This window comes from Phyllopteryx taeniolatus, chromosome 2 (assembly GCF_024500385.1).
Source record: "Phyllopteryx taeniolatus isolate TA_2022b chromosome 2, UOR_Ptae_1.2, whole genome shotgun sequence".
Taxonomy (NCBI): Eukaryota; Metazoa; Chordata; class Actinopteri; order Syngnathiformes; family Syngnathidae; genus Phyllopteryx; species Phyllopteryx taeniolatus.
The window spans coordinates 11,515,944-11,541,782 of NC_084503.1; the positions used below are offsets into that span (position 1 = coordinate 11,515,944).

Genomic DNA, 25,839 nt, shown 5'->3' on the forward strand with positions numbered 1-25,839 from the left:
AAGTTTTATATTTAAATTTACATATTTGACATTTATATTTCAGATTTATACTCAGATATTTAACATTTAAATATATGTTTAACATTTACATTTGAAATTTAGGTGTAACATTTAATATTTGGATTAAACTATTAAATTGACAAATATTGTTCCAAATGTGCAGAAGAATTACTCTCGAAAATTCACACCAGTGTTTTAAACACGTTTTGAAGCTAAATGTGACAAAATGTTGCTGTAATCTTTGGCGTGAGCACCTTTACAAACGGCACCCCAAAGATTACAACTACCTCTGTTTGCCAGATTAAATAATTATTTGAAAAATACAATTTGCAAAGATGTCTTCTCTATATCAAGCGAATTGCCAAGTGTGGTACAAAAACAAACATTAAATCTTAATTTTGGCCAGTGCCAGCTGTGAGGGTGTAAAGCAACAGAGAATGGCTCACACAGGCATTCACTTTGGAGGATTGAAGTGTTGTCCTAAGTATTACATATAAAAAGTCTAGGATTTGCACATAATCTTTGTGTGCAGAATATTCTAGACTGTTTGGTTTTCCATTGAACTCCAAAAGGACAAAAAAAAACTCCTACAATTTTTCCATCTGCCTCATCAAAATGCAACGAAAGAAGATGTGTGAGATGATGTGAGAAGTGTGTTCCCAATGATGAAGGCATGACTAAAGCATAAGTTTATGTTAAACCACATGACGGCATGACCTAAGCATCTGCTATGAGCAGCATAATTGGATAAATGAATGTGGTGACATTTATTTTATTTATTTTTTTCAACATATTTGCCCTGGAAAGCAAAAAGACAAGGGAATGGCTTGTATAAGATCAGTCTGGGCATATGTTTCATATTTAGTTTTATACTATGTCTGCTATAGCAAAGAAGACCAGGATATGAGTCACACTGACTTCTTGCACATTAAGAAGAGGAGGAAGAAGAAGACGAAGAAGAAGAAGAAGAAGAAGAAGCAGAATCTAAAGTTTCATTTACAAACAACATCAAGTTAGAAAATCAGCAACACTGTGTAAGAATTATTGCACCTTGTGTGTTTAGCTTTTTGCTAAATCTGGTGCAAGCGTCTCTTCATGTCTTTCGATATTGATTAATGTACTGTATGTGCACATTGGCCATAAACGTAACTCAATCTAAAAACATAAAAAGCTTTTGATGTTGATTTAACAACAGCATCATGAATTTCTGTCTGAGCTTGGAGGCCCGAGACATGATGGTGCCCTGATCATGAATGTGTGAGCTCTGTCGCATTCCATTGACGTCCGTCTTGAGGCGTGCGGCTTTAAATTTCCATATAAGTCTAGTTCCCCGCTATTTCTACTGGCACAAGTCAACCTGCCAGAGATCTGGAAAAGTAAAAATGACTCATTCAAACTCAGACAGAAACATTTACCTTTCTCATTCTCTCTATGTTGCTCTCCATTGTTTTCACTTCATATGTACTGTAGATATGGATTTCCCAGAGGCCTGCAGCAACTGAGATTTTATTGACCACTCAATAATTGTTTTTCTCTGACAGAAATTAACCCAGGTGACATGGTGAAATAATGGCACAGCCTCATAGTTCTGAGATTCGGGATTGAATTAGAATTTCTGGCCCTTTTTCATGTTTTTGTTTTCATGTCTTTCCCGTGCTTGCATGGATTATCTCTGGATACTCCGGCTCCCTCCCACATTGCAAAAACATGTATGTTAGATTAATTGAAATCGAATTGTCCATAGGTGTGAATGTGAGTGTGAATAGTTTGTCTTGATGTGCCATGCAACAAACAGGCTGGTGACCAGTCCAGTGTGTACCCGCCTCTGGTCCAATGTCAGCTGGGATATGTTCCTGCTCACCCACGATCCTAATGCGCACTATAGAAAATGGATGGATGAAGATTTACCCAGAACCGAGCTGTGTGCCAGCGTGCCAAGTAAAGTTAGATATCAAATTTGTGTCTGATCCAATCCATTAATCAATTGACATATACCTCACTCCTAAATTCATAACCTCAGGTCACTAAATATTAATCAGCCTTTTTATTTAATGATGCTTATAGAAAGCATTTCGTGAAATTATGCCTGATAATGGTAAAAATGGCCATTTTAAAACCAAATGAAGTGCTGCGGAAATAAAAACACTTGGTCATGATTTAGCCTGGAAATAAAATGAATCTCAACTTTAAAGGAAAGTGTGCTTGTTTTGTTTTTCTGCATTTTGATTAATATTTTTTTTTAACTCAACTCAACTTTATAGAGCACTTTTAAAAAACAACTGTGCCTGAAACAGTGTTGTATAAATACAACGATATATTGCGATATTGTAATACAGACAGGTTCACGCTACAGGTGGGGGAGAGAAGCGCATGCAGCAGAACCGAAAAACCGCCTTTTTTCTTGCTGGCCAGTCTGTTTCGATAGGCTTTAATAAATTCTGTGCGTTTTCCCACAGATTTTTGTGAAAAAGACATCTTCAAATCATATATTACAGTTCGCTTCAATCCCTGTCCTTACGTTTGGATTCATATGCCTCCAACATGGCCGTGCATCCAAGTAACTGTGACGTCACAACAAAACACTATAAATTCTGCTATGCTCACAACATTTATCCTTTTGTCTTGCCTATGTACTGTGTGTTTTCCTATTTTGTTCAATGTATGTTGCAAATAATTGTAAGCTTTGACATATTGTTGGATAAAGATTGATTTACTATATTCATAATGTGTAATGTGCCTGTCGATGAAAACGCAAATGTACGCGAACGCAGTACGTACACGCTGAGTACAGTCAGTGAGATGCCTTTAAAACACACTTTCACTTTTATTCTCGCATACATCCTCTCTCTTTAGCAACCCGCTTCTTCCGTCACTGTGAATCTATCTTTTTATGGTTTAAGAAATGTGATCAAGTACAATATACTGTATATAACGCATCAATAGATGGACACCCTGAGCGAGGCTGCCGTACACCACCCACTTTTGTAGGAACATAGCAGTGAGTGAACCCCCCTTCTCCAGCCGTTCCTAACTTAATTTTAGGTTAAGCATGCTGCACACTGCTTGAAAAAGTCGAACCCGATTGGACCGGACCACTTAAAAATAAGTATTGCGGATCGACATACCCCCAAACATTAGCGATTGTATATCTGGACGCCCTGAGCGAGATTTGAACTCATTTTATGGCTATTTTATGTTGAAATTGTTGGTACTTTTTTCATTAAAAAAAAAATAATAATTATTTAGGGGAGTTTAAGAATGTTATAGGGGGGTTGAAGTCCCCTAAAATAGACCTACTGACACCACTGCCACTGAATTACATCACCTTTCCTTTTAACAACACTCAATAAGTGTTTGGGAACTGAGAACACTAATTGTTGAAGTTTTGTAGGTGGAATTCTTTCCCATTCTTCCTTGATCTACAACTTCAGTTGCTCAACAGGCCGGGGTCTTCGTTTTCTAATTTAGTGCTTCATAATGCACCACACATTTTCAATGGGAGACAGTTCTGGACTCCTGGAAGGCTAGTCTAGTACTTACACACTACAAAGCCACGCTGTTGAAATAAGCATGGACATCCCTGAAAAAGTCGTTGCTTGGATGGCAGCATATGTTGCTCCAAAACCTATATGTACCTTTCAGCATTGATGGTGCCTTCACAGATGTGCAAGTTACCCATGTTATGGGAAGTAACACACACCCAACCCATCACAGATGCTGGCTTTTGAATTTTGCAGTGATAACAATCCAGATGATCCTTTTCCTCTTTGGCCTGGCGGACACAACATCCATGATTCCCAAAAACAATTGAAATGTGGACTCGTCAGACCACAGCACACTTTTCCACTTTGCGTCAGTCCATCTTAGATGAACTTGACCCCACAGAAGCTGGCGGCGTTTTTGGGTGTTGTTGATATATGGCTTTTGCTTTGCATGGTAGAGTTTTGACTTGCATTTGTAGATGTTGCGACGAGGTGTGTTAACTGACCATGGTTTTCTGAAGTGTTCCTGAGCAATATATATATATATATATATATATATATATATATATATATATATATATATATCCATCCATCCATCCATTTTCTGAGCCGCTTCTCCTCACTAGGGTCACGGGCGTGCTGGAGCCTATCCCAGCTGTCATCGGGCAGGAGGCGGGGTACACCCTGAACTGGTTGCCAGCCAATCGCAGGGCACATAGAAACAAACAACCATTTGCACTCACATATATATATATATATATATATATATATATATATATATATATATATATATATATATATATATATAATATGGCAATATCCTTTACACGATGATGCCGGTTTTTAATGCAGTGCCACCTGAGGGATCGACGGTCACGGGCATTCAATGTTGTTTTTTGGCCTTGTCGCTTATGTGCAGAGATATCAATCGATCAATCAATCAAATTTTATTCATATAGCACTTTTCATACACAAAGAATGCAACCCAAAGTCCCTCACAGAGACAATTGAAATAGCAGGATGAATAGAAAAAACACCCCTCCCATCCCCACAGAGAAATGCAGACACACCCATACGAACACACACACACATGCACATATACAGAAACAATTGACTAACAGTACAAAGATAGTATAGAGACAGGATAGAGACATGGCAAGGCACTGAGGATCCAGGCTAGGAAAGACAACCTTTGGGGGCCATCCACACCGAGAGGTGCCACAGCTTGCAACCATAGAGGATGCCACCACAGAAACCACACAAGACGGAAGACTGGTTGGCACTCCCCACCTTGTGCAGAGACCCCAAGCCCTCCCGGTCCCGTGAGGCTGCAGGATGACATCCCCGTCGACAGACCGAACCACACCTCCCGGCGTGGAGGCTCCCATGAAGAGACACTGGAGTAGAATTTAAGAAGACTAAGAAAACAAAAGAACAGGATAGAAACTAAAAACTAATGGACAATAAGAGAACATATAAAGGACAATAAAAAATATAACAGGTATAGATAAACAGATAAAGGAGTAAAATAAGTAATGAATAAATGGGTAAATTGATAAATAAGTGGAATGATTAAAATAAAAATGAGTAAATCAGTTCAAAGCTAAACCAAATAGGTGAGTCTTGAGCCTTCCTTTAAAAACATCAATAGTCTCTGCGTTTCTAATGTCCTGTGGTAGGCTGTTCCGGAGGTGCGGGCCATAATTAGTGAATGCAGCCTCTCCATGGGTTTTCGTTTTGAGTTTTTGGAATGATTAAAAGGCCACTGCCAGAGGACCTCGGGAGCCGTGAAGGTTGATAAGATAAAAGCATATCAGATAGATATGATGGCCCAAGACCATTCAGACATTTAAGAACTCATAAAAGAACCCTAAAATCTTTCCTGAAACACACGGGGAGCCATTGCAGCGATCTTAAAATTGGTGTAATGTGATCCCGCTCTCTGGTCTTCAACAGCACATGGGCAGCTGAGTTCTGGAGTACTTGTAAAGTGGAGATGTTCTTTTGGGGAAGACTAGAGAGCAGGGCATTGCAATAATCTAAACGACAGGAGATAAAAGCTTGCATCAACACCTCTGTGTTAGCCTGAGAGAGAAAGGAGCAGTTCAAGCCTAGATTCTTAAAATGGTAACAATCTATATTAGTTTCATTGTTGATGTGTGGAATAAAAATACGTAAAAAATTACACCTAGGTATTTAACACATTGTGAGGTTTTAAAATCTTGTAGTTTTGGTAAAGGTTTCTCTCTCCAGCGTTCAGGACCGATAACTAAATCCTCTGTTTTGTCCGGGTTGAGCTGTAGGAAATTCACTGCCATCCATGACTTAATATCTAAAATACAGTAAAGAAGGGTATCGATTGACCCTGTGTCATCATGAGACACGGTGATGTACAGCTGTGTGTCATCTGCGTAACTGTGGAAGCTGATGGATGCCATGTCTCCTGATGACATCCCCAATGGGAAGCAAGCATTCCTCCAGATTCTCTGAATCTTGTGATGGTATTATGGACCATAGAAGTTTAAATACTTGCAGTAGATGTCTTGCAATTGTAAGTTGAGAAACATTCTTCTTATGCTGTTGGACTATTTGTTCGCACACTCACACACAAATGCACACACTTCTTTATACCCAATCATAACACTCACCTGTTTCCAATTAACCTGTGGAATGTTCCAAAAAGGTAATTTTTTTTTTGAGCATTCCTTAACTTCTCCAGTCTTTTGTTGCCCCTGTCCCAGCTTTTTTTAAACATGCTGCACACATCAAATTCAAAATGAGAGAATCCATCCATCCATTTTCCGTACCGCTTATCCTCATTAGCGTGCGAGAGGCGCGGTAAACCCCGAACTGGTCATCAGCCAATCGCAGGGCACATATAGACAAACAACCATTCACATTCACACCTACGGGCAATTTAGAGTCTTCAGCCAATCGCAGGGCACATATAGACAAACAAATATTCACACTTACATTCACACCTACGGGCAATTTAGAGTCTTCAATCAACCTACCATACATGTTTTTGGGATGTGGGAGGCAACCGAAGTACCCAGAGAAAACCCACGCAGGCACGGGGAGAATATGCAAACTCCAAACAGCTGAGGTCTGATTTGAACCACGAACCTCAGAACTGTGAGGCAGATGTGTTAACCAGTCGCCCACCGTGCCGTCAAAATGAGAGAATATTAAAAAAAAAAAATGTTCATCGGTTTGAACATTGAGTATCTTGTCTTCGTAGTGTATTTAACTGAATATAGATTCAAAAGGATTTGTAAATCATTGTACTCTGTTTTTAGTTATGTTTTAGGCATCCCAACTTCAATGAAATTGGGGTGGATGACTGGTTAGAGCGTCTGCCTCACAGTTCGGAGGAACGGGGTTCAATTCCCGGCCCCTCCTGTGTGGAGTTTGCATGTTCTCCCTGTGCATGCGTGGGTTTTCTCCAGGTACTCCGGTTTCCTCCCACTTCCCAAAAACATGCGTGGTAGGTTAATTGAAGACTCTAAATTGCCTGTAAGTGTGAATGTGTGTGCGAATGGTTGATTGTTTATGTGTGCCCTGCGATTGGCTTGCAACCTGTTCAGGGTGTACCCCGCCTCCTGCCCGAAGATAGCTGGGATAGGCTCCAGCACTCCCGCGACCCTTGTGAGTGGCTCGGAAAATGGATGGATGGATATATATATATATATATATATATCATATTTAAAGTACGAGAACTACTACACTAATAATAGAAGTACTCGAAGTAACAAATATGTATAAATATATATCAATGCAGGAACAAACACAACTTGTTAAAATCCAATCCACATGATGCAGAGGTGAAATATGCCTGCATGGTGGCCATGAAACCACTGAATTCCTCTTAGCTGGCACCCTGTCAGTCATATTCCCATTACCGACTTCCACTCTTCATGAACTGATTTGTGTAACCTCAACAGTGGTCAACTACTTCATCCCATTCCTGAAAGATGATTTAATATTAATTTCTTTATTCCGGCTACAGCAGTGCTACTGATCTGCATTTTATTTATTTGAAAGTCAGCATACAAACTTTCAGTTGACGATTCAATACTTTGGAATGCAACCCACATGATAATCTGGTATTCTGTTATCGCCTTCTTCAATATTATCTCTGTCCAATGAAAAGCATATTTTTTTATCCTGTCATTGTTTGATTTACATTACTGTTCAATTGAAATAACAATACCTAGCTGTGGACTAATGTCTCTTCCTGCTGATGTCCTTACACACCCTCAAACACTTTCTCCAGATGAATATTCAGGGCCACCTGATGGATTAGTAATCTCTTCCTGCTGTCCTCACAGTGGATGAGGCCGATCCAAAACCTTGTTTGACGGAGTTTCATAAAAATCCTTCATTGTTTCATCCTGTCTTTTCTTGCTGTGATTTATGGAAAGTAACATCCCCACTGGCGGCAATCTACTCCAGTGTGTAGTTACTGTATTTGTCTGAAGGATGATTTCTAAGTTTCTATCACTGGCAGAAAGAAATTGGACCTGACTTTTGGCAAACAGGATATGGGATTGTAGCTATTAAAGGTAACATATACTGGGGCCAATATCAGTACAGCAGTTGGCACAGGGAGGTAACTCTGAATGTGCTTTCCTTCTTTTTTTTTTTTTTTGTCCTGTTCGGCTGTTAGGTCTAGCAGAATGGAAAATCTCTATCCCTTTTATGCCGGAACAGTTTTACTGTGTCACAGTGGTGTTTTTAAGCTTCGCTATGGTTTCTTAGTATTATAATTGAGGGTTATTAAGAGTCAGACTTGATCAGTCGAAAAGAACTAAATTTCTAGAAGGGAGAGAGAAACAAAGACAAAGCACTAATTGTAAACAGGATGAGAGAAGTAAATCATTACATTATCTACAACAATGAAACATTAAATATGAGTGTTGCATGGGGCTGTAGTCCTGCACCCTGTGAGGGAAGGACAGGACAAGACGGAACAGGACAAGGACAGGAGAAGAAGCATGCAGGACAAGGGTCGTGAACATGGCTGTACAACTGAAGTGTGGTGGGATTAATTATGTAAATTTTAAAAGTCTACAGGACGAGAGTATAAGTGAGGGGATACACTAAGCGATTTGCATATTCATGAGTTATTTGTCGCAGTAAGTGCGTGACCCCACACTCAGTGAAAGAGTCCTAGGGGGGTGTGTCTGCAGATACATGCAAGTGAATTGATACCGTTTTACATGCACAAAGACTGACAGAAGTGTCCTGTAATTGCTGTGGCCGCACCGCGGGGGCTGAGGACCCCACCCGTTCAATCAAGGGGTGGGATCAGGCCCAGGGGTCCACCCGAGAGCAGCAACAGGACACGTCCCACACCGAGGGATCCAGGGCGGTGAGTGGTGTGAGTGTGTGCTAAGTGAGCGATTAAGAGGCATGGCTCCTGCAGGTTGGGCCCATTGGGACAACCACCGACAAAGAGGGCCACCCCACCCAGACCCGCAGCACCGACCCTGGGCCCCACATTCCCGCCAGCACCCACTACCCGCAGCTGAGTGTGGGAGGTGGACCCCCCCCCCCCCCCCCAAACCAGGCAGGTAAAAGAACCCCACAGCAGGCCCCACAGCTCGCAGGGGACCGCCCGGCTCCCTCACGGGAAGAGGAAGAGGCGACCGCAGCAGGATGCAAGGAACGGAGAGAAGAGGAAGAAGCAGGCTCGAGGAGCGACAGGGGGGCTCCACCGCCCCCACCAGCAGCCACAGCGGGGGGCCCAGGCAGGTGCCGGCCGGCACCGCCCCAGCACCTACGGAAAAATGGGCGGGTCACCATCACACCACCAATACTCCCCAGGAGGTCGCCCCAGTGGTTCCCCCCACCCCCAAGATCAAGAATGAGTGAAAAAAGTCCCACCCCCACAGACTCCGGAACAGCAAACACAGGGACAAGAGGAGAAGATCCCCACAGCATGCATGTGTCTTTTCACCATGCAAACCGATTTAAAATGTAAGAAAAGAAAAAGAAAAAGAAAAAGAAATAAACTGAATAATAATAAAACAACAACAACCTCGACAACAAAGAATATAGAATTCCATTAGATTGAGCATGTTGAGGAAAGGTGACCAGCTATCTACGTATATGTATAATTTTTTTTTTTTGTTCTGCTGACATTTTTTCTAACGCAATATATTCTATGATGAGATTTAGCCACTGATTGATGTTAATAGCTTGTTTGTTTTTCCAGTTTAATAGAATTGTTTTCTTAGCGGTAGCTAACACGAAAAGTAATGATTGTGAATATTTATTAGGGAGGTCAATTACGCTTAAGTCGCCAACTATGCACAATGTTGGGGAAAGTGGAATCCTGCAGTTTAAAATATACAAGAGTTTTTGTATAACCGAAGACCAAAAGCATTGAATTGGTGTACATTCCTATATAGCATGAAAATAGGTGTTTGGGTTATTTTTGGTGAATTGCGCGCATATATTAGCTGGAGAGAAGGCCATTTTATGCATAGTGTACTAAGTAAAGTGTGTTCTATGGAGCACTTTATATTGTATAAACTGTAGATTTGTGTTTTTTGTCATTCTAAACGCATTGTTACAAATCTGTATCCAGTAGCTACGGTTAGCAGACATGGCGATGTCTTCTTCCCATTTGGGGATTGGTAAATCTATTGATTTAGTACATGAAACTAATTTATAAACTTTTGAGAGATTTCATTTACTTTGCGGGAGAAGCTTCATTATTTCTCCTCCAATTGGCTGATCCATGAGTGGAAAGGTGAATCTTCTGCTGACTGGTTGAATTAGATCCCATTCCCTTTAAATGCTACCAGTAATGGTTATAATACTATTATTCTTGTTTTCATCAGGACACAGATATGTTTCCATTTGTAATGGTGGAGGCAGATTATTTTTCTTTGTTCTGTCAAACTACAGTTACATTGTCATGAGCGATGCACGGTCCACCAATCTGAATTTCAACTATGGCAGAAAGAATTCACATTATTATGTGTTTTTGTGACTGGTTTCAACCTACACATAGCAAAGCCATTGTGGAGTGGATGAGTGATGCATTTTGATTGGTTTATTTGTGTACTCCTTCCTTGCAAGATTAGACTCACATTAAGAATACTACTTCTTGTTTAAAAAATTCAAAAAGCACTCCCCTTCCACAGAAATGATTATAATTCCAGAAGCACTGAAAATTCTAAATCTACAAACTGTTGTCAAACATCTATATGGCTCACCCGCTTACCTATTCCTCAATGTTTAAGTGATGAAAAAAAAAATAGTCAGAAGCAGTCAAAACTACTGACAGAAGGCTTGGAGGTCTCAGACTTGACAACATTTTTACAGGTAATATATTCCGCGCCTCAACATGAGGCATGCGTCCACCCTGAACTCTGATGGGGATTAGTACTTTGCTTCTTTGCGTTTGATCCTGGAGGACTTGTCTGGTGTCTGGATAAAGCTACCGTTCTCTCCTGAGGAGACAGTCGTATATCGCACTCAAACAGATGATCCAGGGCGATTGAGGTAATCGCTTGCAGTTGTGGTTTAGTGTTGGAGACGGTCGAGATAGGTGAGGTAAGTACCCCTCCTTTTCAATGTTCCTTTCAGTTTACCCTACAGTTTGTATTGGCACTTTGGCTAGACTGGGTTGTTTACAATTCTATGTAGAAAATATTAAAATCCCTCCATCTAGTATCCCCCAGTGGCCATGTTGTAACAGTAACCTCAAAATCTTCAAGGCAACTTTGGTTTTGCAGAAAGACAATAGGAAGAATTGCTTACTGTGCTCTCTGATCACTGACAGATCCTCGAATGGCACTGGCACATGGCGGTCATTTACAACAGTTGACTTTGAAAGTTTTGATCCAAATTATCGTCTGTCTTGCAAGCTCTGGGGGACTCTCTCCACAAAAGATGACAACAATCATTATTATGTAACATTTGTTGTTGATGAAGAATGCTTTTATGTTTTAATTATAAACAATCCATGCAACCCCTTAAACTACACTCAAATTTAGGAATATTTAGTCTACTTGAGTTTAATCAGTTCTGCTTTTTACAAGCTCTGATGTGAAGCAATTCTGCCCCATGCGCACTCGTGCTTACCTTGTACCATGCAGTTTTACTTTCAGGACTCAAGAAGACAAGTATAATGCCATTGTTAATTGTACATTACTATGGAGTTTCCATGTTCTCCCTGTGCCTGCGTGGGTTTTCTCCGGGTACTCCGGTTTCCTCCCACATACCCAAAACATGCATGCTAGGTTAATTGAAGACTCTAAATTGCCCGTAGGTGTGAATGTGAGTGTGAATGGTTGTTTGTCTACACAGCGGCATTTTTCTCACTAAATATACTTCCAAAGGTGCTATTGACCTGAAACTTTCACCACATGTTGCGAACAACCCAAGTAATCCATACATACAAAGAAAGTAGAACAAAATAAGATCAGAAATTAAGTTGTGTGTAAAAATGTGAAATGACACAAGGAAAAAGTATTGAACACATGGAGAAAGGGAGGTGCAAAAAGGCATGGAAAGCCAAGACAACACCTAAAATCTATCAATAATTAAACAGCAATCCAGCCCCTTGTCAGTGCAAATGCATATCAGCTGGTTCAATCCTAATTGATGGCCTGAAAAAAGGTCTCTTTGTCAAGGTGTGAGTCAAGACACATGTCATGATTTTTAAGAGAAGAGAGCTGTCTCAAGACCATCATAAAGTAACTGTTGCAAAATGTAACAACGGCATTGGTTACAGGCGCATATCTAAGCTTCTGAACATTGCAGTGAGCACGGTTGGGGCCATAATACGTAAGTGGAAAGCTAATTATACCACCATAAATTTGCTTCGATCAGATGCTCCTCGCAAGATTTCTGACAGAGGACTGGGAAGAATGATCAGAAGAGTTATCCAAGAGCCAAGGGCCACCTGTGGAGAGCTTCAAAAACACCTGCACTTAGCACTGAGCAGGGACTGTTGTCATAAGCAGCTAGTAATATACTCTGCCGCCATGACCTGTATGCACGCTCATCACGCAAGACGCCATTGCTGAAAAAAAAAAAACGCATGTCAAAGCTCGTTTAAAGTTTGCTGAACAACATTTGGACAAGCCAGTTAAATACTGGGAGAATATAGCCTGGTTGGATGAAAGCAAATTGGAACTGTTTGGATGCCATAATACACACCACGTTTGGAGGAGAAATGTTACTGGACATCACCCAAAAAACATCATACCAACAGTGAAGTTCAGAGGTGGGAACATGATAGTGTGGGGCTGCTTCTCAGCAAATGGTATTGGTAAACTTCACATTATTGAAGGAAGGCTGAATGGGCAAATGTACAGAGACATTCTTGATCAAAATATGCTGCCATCCATGAGGATGATGAAAATTAAATGGGGGTGGACATTTCAGCAGGATAATGATCCAAACATACTGCCAAGGAAACTCTCAATTGGTCATTTCAAACAAAGGCTTTTGTACAAAGTCTTAAATAAATACCAGTTGGTGTATTCAATACTTTTTTCCCTGTGTCATTTCACATTATTACACACAACTTAATTTCAGATCTTATTTGTTCTACTTTCTTTGTATGTACAGATTACTTGGGGGTTTTCCCAACAACTGGTAAAATTTTCAGGTCAATAGGACCTTTGGAAATATATTTAGTGAGAAAAATGGTGAATACTTATTTCAGCCGCGATATGTGCCCTGCGATTGGCTGGCGACCAGTTCAGGGTGTACCCCACCTCTTGACGAGTCAGCTGGGATAGGGTCCAGCACACCTGCGATCCTAGTGAGGATAAGCGGTACAGAAAATGGATATATGGATGGTGTTTATATCTTATTCTAATTAATGGAGTTGACATATTGTACTTGACTCACTATTTAGTTTCAAGGAACCTGATCGGTGATATTTATTGTATGGAAGTGGAAGCTTATAAGCTTAAAAAGTAGGAGCTTTAGGCCTCTTAAGTAAAACTAAAGTCTTGGTAGTTGTGATGCTCACTTTGCTAATTGTTAATTTTAGCATGTAAGATTGGCCTTGTGGAATGTGTACTGTATGTGTTCCAAAAAAAAGAGAAAAAAACTGTCAAACATTACTATAAGAGTTAGCAGGATCACAATGACAAAAGATAAGTCATTGTAGGGTATGTGTCTTAAAGAGTGTTCAAACAGCAATCGTTTCATTAGTTTACTAGGTATTGACATATTCAATTCAATTCCATGAGGTGGAGGGCTTTCCACAAAACCTTTGCAAGAAAAGATGTATATTTAGACAAGATGATATATAAAATGACCACAAAAGCATTTCAGGGAAACTAATGTACATGGAGTTTGCATTATTACCTAAGTAGGATCATTATACATTTTGTAGTTAGGACTGGATGGTCTAACTGCCAGGGTATGAGGTAACATACAAAGCCCACGTTTGTGTTCCACTGTTAATACTCTGATTAGGTTGTGGTTGGAAAATGGTGATTAGCTTGAGTCAGACAGAACACTTAACATTTGCGACGAGCGTAGGCTGTAGCGATGCTGATTTACTGATATTTTCACTTGACTCATTTAAATCTTTGGAAAATTCAGTGACCCCGAAAATGTATGAAGGTTCGTAATTTGTGCGCTATTCTCGAGACCAGTAGCTCTCAATCTTTTTTGTACTAGGGACCGATTTCACACAGTGCAATTCATCCTCAGATTGGTTAGGCATAGCTTGTCGTTTAATTCAAGCTGCTTTTTCTCAATGTGGCGATGCAGTGTTGAGTGTTTCATACAGTAGCTCCATTAGCCAACATTCACTGCATATTACTTAGAGCAGGTGTGCGATGTGAAAAATTTAACTTAAGTAGGACTCTTGGTATTTGATGATCTCTCATGCTCACACTGGTTGGGAATCACTGGTTTAGGAAATAGTGACACCTTGCCATTGACAGTGACTATTGATATTCGTTTGTTCATATACTATAATTTTGCTCATCATCTAAATGGCAATATCTATAGCACTATACTGTAGATTCACAATAAGTCTTTTTCCCTGCCTTCACATGGGTCATCTTAGGAAATATTCCTGCCTGTTGTGTGCAGATGTGGACCTCCTCTGTCTACAGCTGTAGTCCCCTCCTACTTCTCTGAGATGCAGGCAGCGCTTTAACTAAGAGTTGCAGTCAATCAGAGTGGGATCTTTAACACGGCTTTCCACTGAGTTTCTTTGCCTCAGTCCACCTCACACACACTCACAGCAGTCATGCATGCATGCACCAGCCAACATATGGAGCACTACTACTTACTTCTGCTCTGGATCTGCAGCCAGCTGTTAGGTGAGTGAAAGTTTGTACGTGTGTGTCATTACTTCTTATCAATTTCATATAATAGCTTAATTGTGGTGCTGTGATTGTTTGTTGTTGTTGTTGTTGTTTTGGTTGACAAATTCAAACTGCAAACATTGACATTGTTTTGCTTGTGAAGTTTATGTGTATGTAGATAAATTGAAAAAGTTTTTAAAACTACAGTGGATAACGTAAATACCTTTGCTCCTGAATCAGAAATTATGAATCTTGCTGTGTTTACAGTAAATGCAATGTATTATAACAATAGTATTTACTATCTTCTATGAATGAATGGCTGTTAACGTGAATAGCATCATTTCCTGACATCTTGACCTTGTATCATGGTGGCAGGAGGGGTGAGAGTGCAGAGAGTACATAGTATATTGACCATTTCACGTCGACAGAGGTACCCTGTCTCATTGGAAGCAGACGTCTCGGCACAGAAAGAAAGTAGATGCTCTTCTCACAGTCAAGTTTCCAGTGACAGTGTAGATCCTGGTTCTCAGCCAGAACTGTGGTCAATTACCAGTGAAATCACTGTAACAGTAACACATAAAGACACAGTAAAAGACAAACAGTGTGATATGAATTTAAGCACATAGCAAAAATCCATCTACACATATTTACTTTTAGAACACAAGACCTTTATGCAATGCCACAGTTGACATCTGAATTTGTACTGTAGCAGTAGTGGTTAATACAACACTATCCATACATTCTTGCTACTTTCCATTTGAAGCGTTATCCCATTTCTTTGAAATCGAGTCAGTGTTGATCCACATTTAGGTCAACAACATTAATTCAATGAAATTTTACTCCCAACATTTAGTAAACAGTGCAAAATTCGAAGAGCAGAAGATAAGAATTCACTTTCGTAAATATTTAGCTTGATTTTGGAATTTGTGGGAACTAGGGACTGGAATTGTGCCACAGGGAGGGAGACTCTGACCTTCCTCAGTATGTGGAAAAGGAGAGGATGCTGTATGTAGTGGGAGGATGGTTGTTTTGTCAGATATAGTCATCAAACGAGAGTGATTCTGTGTTTTAGTCCACTCTTTGTGTATTCTGGGGTTGATGGTTTGATGATCCCATTAGATAACATCAAGTGAGAACATACAGTATCGTCTGAGGGAGGGATCAAGCTCTCACGCTCAGACGATTTTTACCTTCTGTAAGTCATATAGACACTTTTCATGTGACGTCACACCACTTCCGCTCACTCTCTTTTTAGAGTTGTCTTCCCTTCATTTCTGTTAGCAAGCCAGTCCTCTAGCAATCCTTCTACCTCACTTAGCATCCTCCAACCTCACAGCAAGTGTGTTTTCCTGTTCTTTTCTAATTTCCTCACAGTCTGTCACCACACACGTTTTTTTTTTTTTTTTTTGAGGGAAAATAAATACCAGTACTTATCTGATTGTCATCAGCACATGAGCTACTGCTGCGTGCTTTCATCTTCATTTCGACAGTAGATCGTAAATTTGAAAACATCATTAATCTTACTTTACCTTCCCTTAAAAATGTATTTACATCTTATTACAGTATAGCAATTACATAAAGGTACAAATTATAACTTTTTTTTTTTTTTTTTTTTACTGTTTTATGTCATTACAAAGAAGACATTATATTCCCCTGTGGCAATTGTTTTTTGAGGGCAATCCCTAATCAGAACTAAATGATGTGGAATGTGTTTTGGATGTTCATGGTCGTAGTGTTGTGATGGTGGCAATGGCAAATTGCATTTGACCTATTCTTTCATTTGGGTTTGAGGCTGTGTGTGATGAAACTAGGGTAGAACGGCTGAATAGTCTTTTGCTGGTTCACGGGGGTAATAACCTCTGAAGCAAAGCACAGTTGGCTGTTGTGTGTCAGGAAAATCTGGTTTCAGATACGCCATTTCTCAAAGTATTGACCTTGGCATACATTAATAGTAATATAAGGTGCCAAGATGTTTAATTCAAAGTGTTGTCCACTGTTTTTTTTTTCCAGAGAAAACCACTGAAATAGAAAACCTAATGGAAAAAACTGTGCACCCTGTATATTCCAAGATTAATGTTTAGTCTTATGTCATGAGCGTGTACACCCACATAGACATCCCAGGACAGGAAGTAAATATCCACTAAACAACAGAAAAAGCTGTGAACCATATGCTTAATGTTCAAGCATACTGTAACGCAATTGTGCATGTCTGATGTAAGTGGCTAACACAATGAACTCCAGTGCCTGCTTTGCATCATTGGGTTTGTGGTAGAGCTCCTACAGCTTGATTTTGGGCCAAAGGCAGCACTGGACTAATGTGGGTCACACCGTCAGTACCGGCTTTAGGTTTATTTGTTTGGGCATGAAAGCAGGTACACAGGAAATTCAGCAAGACCCTGACCTTACATTTAACACATGCTGACATTTCTTGGAATATTAAATTGCATTGCCACTTTAGCAGCTTGAAATGGAAACTGGAATCCCCATCCATTCTCATATTTTCACTTGGTCTTACTTTTTCCTGTCCATGTCTAAGCTTTCACTTAGTTCATGGTAGCACATTATTGTTCCTCTGGAAATTCCTGTCTCTATGCATAAAGTACTCACCAGTCTTCTAGTCTTACTGCCAAAAGAAAAAACACCTCAAGAGAGGTTATGACATAAAAGTTATTGAATCTACACAAAACTTTCAAGGTGACTGGATTTGTATGCATTTTTTTCATGTGCAGAAGAGATCACAGTGATGCCTGTGAGATAATCATGCCTAATTATTTTAGTAGAGATTTTGTGAAAACAAGTAAACTAAACTGACTACATTTGTGTCGTGTGTGACAACCATGACTATCTGTAAATTGATTGACAAACATCGATGGCTTATAGACTGAACGGCTGCCAATCATATAATGTGCTGAGAGTGAGGTTTCCAAATACTTGCAAAGGATCCATGGAAGTAGATGTTTGTTTTTGTTTGTTTGTTTATAATACTGACATGTCTAAATCTTATCTATCTAAGAAATGCAAATTGTAACAAACATCTGTTCAGATGACGCGGTCTTTAAAAACTGTTGCACAGCTTGCCAGATGAGGAAGACCAGAGAGTGGGAAACCTTTCACCCAATCATGTTAAACAGGATTATATGCTCTGCCATTTCCAAAAATCCTTTGTCATCACTTAGCTGAAATAGCACAATTACAATATATTATTATTTCAGAATGTGAGATGCACCTTCATCTAGCTACAATATTGAATGGTTTCTTCCTTCCATGTTAGGTAGGTTACATATCAGGAAAACTACAGTACTTTGCTGCTTGGCAAGATTTTTTAAAGTCCAATTTCTCTTACAGTGACAATGGGACAATAAATGAAACGTAATTAGTTATTCATTATTTAACCTCAATAAAGAATTATAATTGTAACTATATATTTAGTGCAGCAACATAGATTAAGAGAATTACTCAGATTCTTTTTCCTGGTCCCAAAGCTCAAAACCCACTCCTCTATGCAATTCAAATAGTCAAAAGGGTCTGCATGCAATGTGTCTTTGGACAGAGAGCCAACAGAAACAGGAAGTTAGAGATAAAGTACACACATAACATACACGAAGGCAAGTATATTTATACATATTTATTTCACAATTGCATCACTCTTATGCCTTAAATATAACATGTAAAAGAAAGGTCACACATTTGTGTTTAGTAGATCAGTTGTCTGTTGTAACATTGCCTATTGCCTTTGCATTTTATACAGTTGGAAAGCCATTTTAATTCCCTTTTAAATGATGCCCAAGCATATGTATTTGAGAAATGAGCAGCACAATTGATGTGTATTGCTCCAATGTAAATGTGCGAAATCTTCACTTTGCTATTGCGTTTGTCGGCAACAGCTGCATTGCAACCTGAAAATATTGGGGAACACTATGTCAAGCCATTTGTCTAGATTCTGGATATGCAAGGTTGATTTAAAGGCCGGAGTGTGGTGAAAACAAGAAACAAGCTTTGCTGAATGCTGCACCTTTTGAGGAAGGCAGTGCGATGTTGGCGGCGCCTCCTTCACTGGAAAATGTGGCTTGTGTACTCAGAGGAGTTCCTTACAAATGCATTGTTACAACAGAGTATTCTATCAAACACACATTTCAGAACTTTTGGTTTGTACATATCAGAAAGTGCAATCTGATGGTACACTGTCCCTGCTTCCCTTAATGTAGACTCAGAGAAAATGAACCCCATAATTTTGGCATAAAGCGGACAGACACACAAATATGTGATCAGTTATTATTGATTGGCAACATTAATAATCAATACAAAATATCATGTTCCTCCTGCTCCAATCTGTTATAGTTTAATTTGACTTGCACATTTCCATTCCTTCATTTTGTTGTTTGCATTCCACATAAAGAACCCCGAGTAGAGAAAAAAGGCTCACTTGAATTGACTTGACCTTGGATCCTCACATATGGGGAGAGAGACCTGAGATATTTAGCATGTGGGTGAGTGATTGAATAAGCCCCACAGTGTGTGGACAAGAACTGCTGAGATGTAACAATGGGATGAGAAGCTGTTGTGCTCCCTACTCAATTGCGTCACTGAACATTGAGAAAATGTTCCCTTCATCAAAAATCTAAGATTCTCTTATATACATTGCTGTTCTGTAGTTTGACTCAATGTGCAATGTAGCAGTATCCAGTGTAAGTTCATGTATTGTCATTTCAACTGTAAAAGTCAGTAGTATCCTTGGCTTTTTATCAGCACTGGAGATAGAAAGGGTCTGGCAACCAGTGAAAGATCAGCAGCAGATAAAGGCGATGACAGATGAGCTGGACTGAGCGCAGCACAGGGTAGTTGTTGGTTATGTTTTCCACCTCTTCACAGACCAATGTAAAATCTCAATTCTTCAAAAAGTCTTCAGATGCAAATGCAAAATGTCTGCATGGCTCTTGTGTGTGTCATGTCAAATCTTTAAAACATTTTATTCTGTGTCTGGCCTTTTGATGAAAAACAGGCTCACTGCTCTTTTCTACCCCCTGTAAAGCTGTCAGCTGATGTGAGTGACAGCTCACGATGGAGAAAACACATTTGCCTTGATCTGCAATCACACCAACAAAACCCAAGTGCTTTCGAGTTCTCAAAGTTTTCTGTACGGTTGAACTTTGTTGTGTTTTTCAAACATTGCTGGCTGAAACTGAGCACATCATTGACATTCCTGCAGCACTCCAAAGATCATTGTAGAATAGCGTGGGAATGATTGTGTGCATACAGTATGTACTGAAGAAATGTAATCGAGTTTAGTTCCAGTTGTTCTGGTTTGCACACCGCAACATGTGGTTATACCAGTGAACACTGTATATGCCAGACTATGCTGTATTTTATGCATAAATACAAATCAGAATTTTTTGTTTTTGTCCCTGGACTGTCATTTACTGTATATACTGTAGCTGAATTGTTAAACAGTGATATCACAATACTTTGAGTTGTCTTGAGAAGCCACAGAGAAAAAGCGTACTATTGTTAACTCACATATTACATATCTCCGCATTTAAGCAAAACTGACAAACCTGTGTGTCTATTTTAATTTATCCCTCTACTCTGTCCATCCATGTAGGTTCGGTTTCGTATGAAATGAAATAGTGAAACATCCATCCATCCATCCATTTTTTGAGCCGCTTCTCCTCACTAGGGTCGTGGGCGTGCTGGAGCCTATCCCAGCTATCATCGGGCAGCACGCGGGGTACACCCTGAACTGGTTGCCAGCCAATCGCAGGGCACATACAAACAAACAACCATTAGCACTCACATTCACACCTACGGGCACTTTAGAGTTTTCAATTAACGTGCATGTTTTTGGGATGTGGGAGGAAACCGGAGTGCCCGGAGAAAACCCACGCAGGCACGGGGAGAACATGCAAACTCCACACAGGCGGGGCCGGGATTTGAACACCGGTCCTCAGAACTGTGAGGCTGACGCTCTAACCAGTCGTCCACCGTGCCGCCGATGGTGAAACAATGAAAGAAAAATATATAAATACATTTCCAAGGTGTTCACGTGTGTTCATTAGTACATCATCATCATTACACTGCTAAGACACAACAAATAGAGTGAAACGTTGAGGTTGAGCACAATGCGTTCTGTGACACTGATCAACCTACAATTTTTTCATATTTTGATACAAATTCTGCCACCGGAGATAATACAGACTAATGAATTAATCCATCCAAGAATCAAACATTCAGCATATAAAAACTTTCATTTACTCTACAGGCTAAGTAAGCACTGTACGATTCTAACATTCAAAATTTTCAGGGGCAGGTTTTCAAGCAAAAAAATAAAAAGGGCAGACATCACCAATAATTCAGATCAGTGTCGGCGCCAGAGCATATCCGATGGGAGGACATTGGGTTAGGCTGGGTGTGGGGGCCATTTTACCGCTCCAAAAAATTTGCGCGCGAAGCACCCTGTGTTGTGGTCTGAAAATGAATTGAGAATGAATTGTCTGATATTGCTGTGGAGGGACCAAATGCGAGGCTAAGTTTGAAAGCAGTCAATTCACTGGTGATCAAATGTGTGTATACTTTGACAGGAAGTGACAAATAATGATAATGATTGGGGGAGGGGGTTTAGTTAGGGGGATGTCATTGATCTTTGTCAAACGTTGGCTTGTGAAGCCCTTTGATAAAAATAAACCTGGCTACTATATAGAGCAATATAGTTTACAAAACTACTTGTAAATTTAAATCTCAAATGTTTTAGTGTAAATGCTGCAATGATAAAAAATATTGTCATTACACTGCAAAATGTGTTTGTGGTCACACTTTTGTTTTTCTTTCTGGCATCCACATCAACATAATTTAGACTTGAATTAAATAAAACTGGTGAACTTGTTTAATTTGAAAAACTGTCTTTAAATTCACTGCCTGTCTGAAGGTCTGACTTTCTGTCCATCTGCTGCAGCTTCCTGTACGTTCTCTCCCTTCTCTCATTAACATGACATCATGACAATTTTACGTCACTAAACAGCAAGACAATTTGAAAGAACGAATTCCAGTAAACAAAACAGATCAACGAGGGGGACAAGTCTCTCAGGAGTCAAATAAATGACTGTCAGATATTTAAAAAAAAACTGTTAGGGGGAAACAGAGAATGTATTTTTTTTTTTTTTTCAAAATATTAATGAATAATATTTAAAAGCAGAAAAATTCAAAAAAATAACTTAAGCACTTTAATAGAATAAAACACGTTTTAAACCTTTGGACTTTATAATGAGGGTTGAGGATGGCATAATAACATTTATTTTGCTATGCATATGCGTTGTGCATCTCATTTATTAACATTTTCAAGCATCACACAGGTTTAAAAAGAAGTGAACCATCATGCAATTTGAAACACTAACGCAACAAAACCAGTGCCCTAACATTAGCAGTCGATCACAAGCCCTTGAATTAATTCCATCTTCAGTCTGCACATCCCCATCCAGCTCAGTTGTCAATTTGGCTCCTGGTCAACTCCTGGCTCAACATCACGTCATCGCCGGTTAACATGGCACTGAAATATTCCCACACTCTTACCGCTACTCTGCCATCAAAACCCTTCAAACCCCAAGTCCTGACAGACTGTGGGTTAATGTAAAAAGTTTGCAACCACTCTCTGAAACTGAGATTATAAAAAGTAAATATTTTAGAGATGGCCTTGTTGACCAGCCACAGTTTAACCATTTGAAGGGAAATATAAAGAGGAACTGTATATAAAGAGTACAAGTATATAAAGAGGTAAATTTGTGTTTGGTTAAGAAAGAAAGGCATTTTCATTTTCGTCTTTTTTTTCTTCCAGGATGCAATGACTGCTTTAATATTGACACAACAAAACACAGGATCATCAAAGGACCGAAGCAAGCCCAGTTTGGATACACTGTCCAGCAACATGTGGCGTCTGGGGGAGAAAAATGGTAAGATACTCATCCTTTTTAAACATTTGCCTTCTGAGATCTGATCAGTTCTATCATTCATCGTTGGAGAAGAGTTCATTTTATGTTTTGATTTGGTGTTTGACTTTACTGAACTCAATTCTGCCCTTTCCCCAATGAATTTGTGCTGGATGCCTCACATTCGTCATATTACCTCATAAACCAAACAGACTCCTGAATTACACGCACGCACACATATTAGTTGACCAATTGGCACAGTGGGAGTGCCAAAATCTGTTCCTGTCATCCTCAAAATATTTCTGAAAAGAAGTTTGCTATTGACAAATTGTGAAGCTGTGTGTGTGAAACACATTAGTTCTGTTAATATATATTTATACATCTGCATTCATTATTTCTGTACCGAGTGACAAACTGGCCTTATGAATATTGGGATAATTTGTATTTGTCAGAATGTTTGAAACAGTGAAATGAATTTTTGCTCTTCTAGTTAAATGAATAATGGCAGACAGATACCTGTTGTATACCATATTACACTTAAAAATTGTAAATTTACCATTTAAAAATGGTACTTATGAACTTATAAGTTTGTATACTTAACATCCCAAAATATAAATAACATTTCCATGTTGGAATATTCAGGATGCATTACATATTTAATTTTTTTTTTTATTGCACTTTGGCCCAAATGGTAAAAAAAAAATGCCAGGTATTTATGGGGAAAAAAACATACAGTATTTTTTGCACTGTCCTATGCTGATTTATTCGACTGTTTCTCATTAATCTTCATTCACCCTTAGGCAGGTTGGGCTAGTCATGGCCTCTGCTTGTGTGTATATTGAAATGAAAGAGAGTATTGTATGCAAGAAGCTTCAACTGCCAGTAAAATCAACCTCAAACCTCAAGGCTTGAATCTGGCAAAATTCTGAGAGGTTTTCATTCTGTGTGTGCGTGCGTGTGCGTGTGCGCTCCTTTATTTAAATGTAAGCCCTAAACGCTCTGAAAGAAATACTGACATACACGCTCCGTGAACTGTCGTGCCCTAATCAATATGTCTATCTATGAGTTGATGGGAGGCTTCAAAATATTTGACTGAGAAGAGCTTGAATCTAAAAAGTGATGAGATACATAGTCTTGCTTGAAACACTCACCTCCCCCCCTTTCACTGTTTATTTTTCTACTGTTGTCCTCTGGCACCTCGTTTGGGACATCACCTTTAAGATTTTGTTTATTTGCACAGTTCGCATGTCAGAAATAGTTGCTAGGTAGTTCGAAAAATCTTTCATCATTGAGTTTAATGTAGTGAACTCATTTTAGCTTTGTCTGTAGCTAATGGTAAAGCTGTATAGAAACAATTTAGGTGGTTACCTTCCCCTAAAATTTGCATGAAACATAACAATCATTGACTCAATTAAAGTGGCACAAAACAGGCCCAAAAAAATGTAATGTAAATTTGACACACCACAGAGAAAAGTAATCTTAACAAGCCTGCCAAATTTGAATGAATACATTTTAAAAACGTGTTTAATTTAGTATATACAATATAATAAGTCTTTAAAACTTGAATAATAAGGGGCACCTTTCAGCTCTCAGACACTGTGGGCGTGTCGAATGAATGCGCCAAAAGGAATCAAACATACTGAGGGGGTGATAGCTTACACAATGGGAAATCATGTTACGAGGCTCAACTTCATAATTGAATGGTTATTGTAGAGTATAATCATGAAAACAAGCACATGAAAACTTAACCTCGTTTGGTGACCAGTGTTGCCACAGTTACCTTGAGAAAGTAACTTACGGTAGTTACTTTACTGATTACTTACAAAAGTAACTAAGTTAGAAAAAAGTTACTTTTTAGTTACTTTCAGCAGCTGCCAAGTGGCAGGAATAGCACTAATCCACAGTACAAAAAAAGCATTAACTTAACCATAGCCATTACTTGGTAATGTACGCCACATAATTTACAGAATGATGTCATCAACATGAACCAATAACTTAAATATTGGTGTAGTTGAAGCCATATTAAATGAGCAACTTGCAGACTTGACATGACAACACAAGCAAGCACACCATTCTCAGCACACTTCTCTAAAGACTCTTAACTGATGGATGGATGGATGGATGGATAGGTGGATGGGTGGGTGGCTGGATGCCAATTGTGGTCCATGAAGGCAACTGTGTGCGTGCGTGTACGTAAACGTGAGTGACATGCATGCACGCACACACCATTGCTCCCACCACAGTAATTTTGATGCGAAGAGCGAGAAAACTTTTTTGTCTTACTATGTGACGTCAGCTGTGCAGCGCATTCCACCAGCTCACAGTCCGGACTCCAGGTGAAGTTGAGAGTTCTCACTTTTCATTGTAAATATTATTTAAGCGAAGTATTTTAAGTCCTTCAGTGAGTCCGTCCTTACCCTCCATGACTGATTTATGATCGTGCACTTCGGTATGAATAATTAACCCACAATGCATTGTAAAACTGTATTCTTAATATGTAAATAAAAAAGTAACAACAATCAAATGTACTTTTTACAAGGGAAAATAACAAAAATAGTGTGCCGACAGTGAAATCGTGCATTTCTTTGCACTTTTGTGGTACTGCACCGTCACTGTGCATGGTTAAGACACAATCACTTCCCAATTGCTTTCTTCTGTTTGTTGAAAACTCGAGAGGTCTTGGTAAACTGCTTATGCACAGCTGGACTGCTCTTTGTTTGAATCACCAGCTACAAATTAGAATTACCTGAGAGACATTGATGATGCAAAAGTAACTATTGTAGGTTTGAAGAAGTGATTGTAGTCCAATTCCCAGATAAAGTAATGCATTACTTTGCTTGTTACGCAAAATGGTGTTTTTTTGGGGGGAGTAACGCATTACCGGCATCACTGTTGGTGACATTGTCACAGCCGAACATGGCACCTGATGACAGTGGGATGGTAGGTGGAAGCCCAGGTAGTTAGACAGTCGGCACTGCCCCATTCACCAGTATCAAGTTACCTACGAAGCCCTGTTGTCTCTGGTGAAAGTTTACAAAACTATCTGTTGTAAAATGCACACTACAGAGTCGGCTGGTGGTGTTACTGTTCAGCTCGCCATCTGCGTGTCTTCAAAAAGTCAATCCATCGCTTTTTTATTCACTC

The 25,839-nt window shown here is 39.5% G+C and overlaps 1 protein-coding gene across 2 annotated transcripts in view; it reads left to right on the forward strand.

Moving 5' to 3' along the window:
- Positions 1-14,614: 14,614 nt before the first annotated feature.
- The window catches only part of itga11a (integrin, alpha 11a), a 75,918-nt gene continuing 64,693 nt past the window's right edge, over positions 14,615-25,839 (forward strand). Inside the window, exons 1-2 of one of the 2 annotated variants that reach the window (XM_061760573.1) lie at positions 14,615-14,797; positions 22,605-22,719. In XM_061760573.1, the coding sequence (XP_061616557.1) occupies positions 14,725-14,797; positions 22,605-22,719 (188 nt within the window). In that variant the 5' untranslated portion in view covers positions 14,615-14,724. The remainder of the gene's footprint in view (positions 14,798-22,604; positions 22,720-25,839) is intronic. The other variant, XM_061760562.1, reaches the window with a different exon arrangement.